Source organism: Xyrauchen texanus, unplaced genomic scaffold (genome assembly GCF_025860055.1).
Source record: "Xyrauchen texanus isolate HMW12.3.18 unplaced genomic scaffold, RBS_HiC_50CHRs HiC_scaffold_1167, whole genome shotgun sequence".
Lineage (NCBI taxonomy): Eukaryota > Metazoa > Chordata > Actinopteri > Cypriniformes > Catostomidae > Xyrauchen > Xyrauchen texanus.
Window position 1 is genome coordinate 1 of NW_026265506.1, and position 7,500 is coordinate 7,500.

General features: G+C 41.3%; 1 protein-coding gene across 1 annotated transcript in view; it reads right to left on the reverse strand.

Annotated features, from left to right (window-relative positions):
- Positions 1-2,629: 2,629 nt before the first annotated feature.
- Positions 2,630-7,500, reverse strand: part of slc39a3 (solute carrier family 39 member 3) — a 5,534-nt gene continuing 663 nt past the window's right edge. The window contains exon 3 of the mRNA XM_052124587.1: positions 2,630-5,328. Within this exon, the coding sequence (XP_051980547.1) occupies positions 4,642-5,328 (687 nt within the window). The 3' untranslated portion in view covers positions 2,630-4,641. The remainder of the gene's footprint in view (positions 5,329-7,500) is intronic.

Sequence of the window (7,500 nt, forward strand, 5' to 3'; positions counted from 1 at the left end):
AATACAGTACACACACACAGAATACAGTACACACACAGCCACATATACACACATACACACACACAGAGTACAGTACACACACAGCCACATATACACACACACATACACACACACAGAATACAGTACACACACAGCCACATATACACACACATACACAGAATACAGTACACACACACAGAATACAGTACACACACAGCCACATATCACACACACACACAGAATACAGTACACATACACACACACAGAATACAGTACACACACAGCCACATATACACACACACACACAGAATACAGTACACACACACAGAATACAGTACACACACAGCCACATATACACACACACACACAGAATACAGTACACACACACAGAATACAGTACACACACAGCCACATATACACACACACACACAGAATACAGTACACATACACACACACAGAATACAGTACACACACACAGAATACAGTACACACACAGCCACATACACACACACAGAATACAGTACACACACAGCCACATATACACACACACACAGAATACAGTACACACACACAGAATACAGTACACACACAGTCACATACACACACACAGAATACAGTACACACACAGCCACATATACACACACACACAGAATACAGTACACACACACAGAATACAGTACACACACAGCCACATATACACACACACACACAGAATACAGTACACATACACACACACAGAATACAGTACACACACAGCCACATATACATACACAGAATACAGTACACACACACAGAATACAGTACACACACAGCCACATATACACACACACACACAGAATACAGTACACACACACAGAATACAGTACACACACACAGAATACAGTACACACACAGCCACATATACACACACACACACAGAATACAGTACACATACACACACACAGAATACAGTACACACACACAGAATACAGTACACACACAGCCACATATACACACACACACACAGAATACAGTACACATACACACACACAGAATACAGTACACACACACAGAATACAGTACACACACAGTCACATACACACACACAGAATACAGTACACATACATTTACAGTAAAAAAAATAATTGTAAAATGTAATTTTACTGTAAAATAATTTTTACTGGTATTTTCCTTAACATTTACGGTAAAAAGACAATAAATTTAATTTTACAGTAAAATGTATTCTTTTACAGGTATTTTCCTTAACATTTACGGTAAAAAGACAATACATGAAATTTAACAGTAAAAAATATATTTCTACAGGTATTTTCATTAACATTTACGGTAAAAAAGACAATAAATGAAATTTTACAGTAAAAAAATTTTTTTTACAGGTATTTTCCTTAACATTTACGGTAAAAAAGACAATAACTATAATTTTACAGTAAAATGTATTCTTTTTACAGGTATTTTCCTTAACATTTACTGTAAAAAAGACAATAAAAATTTTTTTTACAGGTATTTTCCTTAACATTTGCGGTAAAAAAGACAATAAATGTAATTTTACAGTAAAAATGTTTGCAGGTATTTTCCTTAACATTTACGGTAAAAAAGACAATAAATATAATTTTACAGTAAAATGTATTCTTTTTACAGGTATTTTCCTTAACATTTACTGTAGAAAAGACAATAAATGTAATTTTACTGTAAAAAAAAAAATGTTTTTACAGGTATTTTCCTTAACATTTACGGTAAAAAAGACAATAAATGTCATTTTACAGTAAAAAAATATATTTTTACTGGTATTTTCCTTAACATTTACTATAAAAAAGACAATAAAAATTATTTTTTTTACAGGTATTTTCCTTAACATTTACGGTAAAAAAGACAATAAATGTAATTTTACAGTAAAAATTTTTGCAGGTATTTTCCTTAACATTTACGGTAAAAAAGACAATAAATATAATTTTACAGTAAAATTTATTCTTTTTACAGGTATTTTCCTTAACATTTACTGTAGAAAAGACAATAAATGTAATTTTACTGTAAAAAAAAATGTTTTTACAGGTATTTTCCTTAACATTTATGGTAAAAAAGACAATAAATGTCATTTTACAGTAAAAAATATATTTTTACTGGTATTTTCCTTAACATTTACTATAAAAAAGACAATAAAAATATTTTTTTTACAGGTATTTTCCTTAACATTTACGGTAAAAAAGACAATAAATATAATTTTACAGTAAAATGTATTCTTTTTATATTTATATTTTTACTGGTATTTTCCTTAACATTTACACTAAAAAAGACAATAAATGTAATTTTACAGTAAACATTTTTGCAGGTATTTTCCTTAACATTTAAAAAATTATAATTGGGCATTCCCACAAGTCCATGCGTGACCTATGACATTTTATTATATTTTATGGGAATAGTTCTTCTCGTGTTTAATATCATGTACATTGAGTTGTTCTGTGTGATATCTATATGTAGTTACCGTGATGAGTCACACTGTTTATAAATGTGTTAATTATTGCTCCTACTGTACTATTATTTTCAGGTTTGTACTGTTTCTTTAAGATTAAGAATGTGTATGTTCTCACCCCAATCCAGTGCATCTACAGGTACAGCATCTCCCAATGATACTGATTAAAAAAACACCATTCCCACTTACAGTATTTTCTATTATTTATTGACCTGGCAAACCTACAGACAAATCAGTCAGGCAGAATATATATGAAGAAGAAATCAAAAGAAAAAGGAGAGCAGCTCTCATGACAAATAATAATAATAATACTCATGTGACATCTGTGACTCTGTAAGAACAGCTACAGTATATCTATTGATCTAAAGATGAAGTATTAAAGATACAGAACACAAAACAAGATTTGTACTGCTCATAACTCACTCCAGTATTACAGACGGCCTCGTGAAGTACAACAATAATCTCTTATACATGTACAATGTCAAGAGCTTGACTTACTGTGTAATACTGTAGTAATAACATATGTAATAACATAGTAGCGCAATGTATATATATCTGTCTGGTGAATACTGCAGTAAAATGTTACAAAATATCAATCAAACTCTGACATCTCATGATTATCTCCTGTGTTGAGTTCATTCTGGAATACTTTAGTAAACATTTTAAATGTAATTTTGAACAAACATAAACAGCATTATAAGTGACTGACTGAAGCTGATTGACACATGAAGGTCAAAGTTCAGATATTAACCAGCAGAGAGCAGCTCTGAGCTCTGGCTAACACACCTTTACCTGCGAGATTGTATCATGGAAGTTTCTTGATTCATATAAAGTCAAATATGCAGAAACTATCTGTGAGGAGATCTTTGTGCAACATTCAGTTGTGTATTTGTGGTCATGTGATAAAGACACAATATTACAGTATTGACACAAAACACTTTCCCCTGTTAATGTGTGTATCACTGCACACTCAGAGCTTTAAAAATGATATGTGATGTAATAGACACATGATCCATATGCAGTTCTCTAAAAGCAATAAGGCACTATTTCATGTTGTCCAGAGATTTAAAAGGAATGTTTCAGGTTTAGAACAAGTTCAGCACAATTGACAGCATTTGTGACGTGATGTTGATCACCACAAAAATGGGTTTTCATTCAAATAAGCAAACAATCACGGTTGTAGTAAGTCACTTACAATGGAAGTCAATGGGACCAATCTGTAAACGTTAAAATAGTACAGTCACAAGACGCAAAGTCTGAGTGTCTACATGATTTTTCATTTTATCCCAATCTGGAACGCCCAATTCCCAATGCGCTCCAAGTCCTCGTGGTGGCGTAGTGACTCGCCTCAATCCGGGTGGCGGAGGACGAATCTTAGTTGCCTCCACATCTGAATCCGTCAATCCGCGCATCTCATCACGTGACTTGTTGAGCGCGTTACCCCATGTGACTCTACCCTCCCTAGCAACTGGGCCAATTTGGTTACCCCATGTGACTCTACCCTCCCTAGCAACCGGGCCAATTTGGTTACCCCATGTGACTCTACCCTCCCTAGCAACCAGGCCAATTTGGTTACCCCATGTGACTCTACCCTCCCTAGCAACCAGGCCAATTTGGTTACCCCATGTGACTCTACCCTCCCTAGCAACCAGGCCAATTTGGTTACCCCATGTGACTCTACCCTCCCTAGCAACCGGGCCAATTTGGTTACCCCATGTGACTCTACCCTCCCTACCAACCGGGCCAATTTGGTTACCCCATGTGACTCTACCCTCCCTAGCAACCGGGCCAATTTGTTTGCTAAGGAGACCTGGCTGGAGTCACTCGGCACGCCCTGGATTCAAACTCACGACTCCAGCGGTGATAGTCAGCGTCAATACTCGTTGAGATACCAGACCCGACTTGTTGCCATGACGACTCAACTCAAGCACATCCTACAAGTGATTATTATCACAAAATCGTGTGTAACGGGTTTTATTACGTGCACTTAAATCATGTTAACATGTATAAACTGCAAAAAAAAAACTAATTCGTAATTAATATTTTTGTCTTGTATTCCAGTAAAAAATATCTAAATATTCTTAAAAACAAGTTCCGTTTACTTGACAAGCAGAGGACATTAAGATGAATGAAAAATAGTTTCTGTGGTCATCATCATAACAGCGTTGTAACCTGGAACATTCATGTACTCCTCCACTTCAGACTTTAATGAACAGAACCGCAGTAACGAGTGCAAAGCCAGTGAGGAGAGCTGCTACTTTATGGATGCGATGCTTCGGAGAGTCCGCCTGATCGTGCATGAAACCCATCACACTGACATTGATGAAGACGCCTGACGTCAGACCCTCCACAGTGGAGCGAACGAGCTGCACCTCAGGACCCGCATCCATCTCTGCCAGACTGACGCCGAGCCCGATCCCGGCCGGACAGGTGACGGAGAAGAGAAGCAGACAGCCCGTCACCACAGTCCGACGCAGATGATGATGAGTCAGCGTGAACGCTAGACTGACGGCGATGATTCCCTGATGAAGGAGCAACATCAAACACATCTCCAGGAGTCTCCCACGGTCCTGCTGTTGTCCCGCAGACACGCCCTCGCAGACAGCACGCAGACACAGACAGAACACCAGCAGAAACGCACGCAGGCCTACATGTGACCTCACGCTCTCTGGCCAATGGGGTGCCTCCATCCATGAAAGCCGTTTCCTGGAGAAACCTGGAGAATGTTTGGAAGTTTCTCTTTCACGGATGTTGCAGTCCAGCAGTGTTTGCTTTTCATACGAGAGATCACACGACTGGTCGGTGAAAGCCAACAGCATTTGTTCCGCCACAAAGACGATGAGGAAACCCATGGCCAGGACGAACTCGGGCAGCGGGAAACGAAGCTGCAGACAAACAGAGAACGAGTCAGATTACAAAGGAATATTATGGGATATTTTCAACCTAAGAGTTCATGTTCATTTATCGATTTATTTTGTGTAATAACTGCGTCTGTGTAAACTTATACACAATTTTACATCTTTTTTTACAAGCAGAAGTGCAACGCCTGCTTCAAGCAAATACATCATTTTAAATTATATGCATTAAATATGGGTAAAAACAACACAGTCCCCCTAAACTGCATCATATCAACAATTTACAGGACAAAAAAAAATCATAAACATATCAGCTAATATTAACACACTTTCCCCGTCTGTCGCTCACTTCAACGTTGTGTCGGAGAAGCGACACTAGGGGTCTCTCTTGAGCACCAATTATACCTCTGATCTATGAAAAAAAGGCCAATGAGAAGTTGGCAAACAGAATTTGCATGTCCCGCCCCCGGACATACGGGTATAAAGGCGGGGAAATTAGTCTGTTTCATTCCGAAATTTTCTTCAGAGCCGATGGTTGTGTATGCATCGATATGCGAGTCACACACACCTGTTCCTCTTACCTCTGGTGATCTGCTGCTGGATCTACGGCGCACATCAGCTGCTATCTCCTTCGCCATCTCACACATCCTGCCCCGCTGCAAACATGCCGCTACGGGCCATGCCCTGTCTGCTCGCTGAGGCGTTCCCCTGCGGCTAAACAACGCGCAGCTCTGCCTCAACCCGGGCCCAGCTCTCAGCCCCGGCTTCGAGCGCCCCGCAGGAAGCGCATGCCCCCCCGTCTCACGGACACCCTTGAGGACCCGGAAGGCTCCCAGGCGCTCCTGAAACGATCAACCCAGGGACAAAGATGTTCGCTCCGGAGATGGTAAGCGGACCACTCCGTCCCCCGGTGGAGGGCCGGGAGGAGAATCCTTTTTTTAATTTATTTAATTTGCCGCCGACGTTCTCAATAAGAGAGCTATTTCCTTTGTCTCTGGGTCACCTGGCCCGCAAATGCCATTCTCACGGCACTCTGCCGCCACACCTCAACAGTCCCCGCATGCTGGATGCGGACCCTCCACCTTCAGCCCCACGTCTGTTCCCCGGCCGGCCGGTTCTGACGAGTCTAGAGGACGCCTCCGCCAGACTTCCTCCTCAGTCACATGAAATGGGGCCCCGCTGCACTGGCACATCAACTGCCTAGAGTTGTTGGCTGTATTCTTTGCCCTGCGGAGATTTCTCCCACTAGTTCAGTGCAAACACGTCTTGATCAGATCAGACAGCACCACGACGGTGGCGTACATAAATCGCCATGGCGACGTACGCTCCCGCCACATGTCACAACTCACCCGTCGTCTCCTCTAACCTCCGTAGCAACAGGGCCAATTTGGTTACCCCATGTGACTCTACCCTCCCTAGCAACTGGGCCAATTTGGTTACCGCATGTGACTCTAACCTCCCTAGCAACCGGGACAATTTGGTTACCCCATGTGACTCTAACCTCCCTAGCAACCAGGACAATTTGGTTACCCCATGTGACTCTACCCTCCCTAGCAACCGGGACAATTTGATTACCCCATGTGACTCTACCCTCCCTAGCAACCGGGACAATTTGATTACCCCATGTGACTCTAACCTCCCTAGCAACCGGGACAATTTGGTTACCCCATGTGACTCTAACCTCCCAAGCAACCGGGACAATTTGATTACCCCATGTGACTCTACCCTCCCTAGCAACCGGGACAATTTGGTTACCCCATGTGACTCTAACCTCCCTAGCAACTGGGACAATTTGGTTACCCCATGTGACTCTAAGCTCCCTAGCAACCGGGCCAATTTGGTTACCCCATGTGACTCTACCCTCCCTAGCAACTGGGCCAGTTTGGTTACCCCATGTGACTCTAACATCCCTAGCAACTGGGCCAGTTTGGTTACCCCATGTGACTCTAACCTCCCTAGCAACTGGGCCAGTTTGGTTACCCCATGTGACTCTAACCTCCCTAGCAACCGGGACATTTTGGTTACCCCATGTGAGTCTACCCTTCCTAGCAACCGGGCCAATTTGGTTACCCCATGTGACTCTAACCTCCCTAGCAACCGGGACAATTTGGTTGCTAAGGAGACCTGACTGGAGTCACTCAGCACGCCCTGAATTCAAACTCATGACTCCAGGTGTGATAGTCAGAGACAATATTCGCTGAG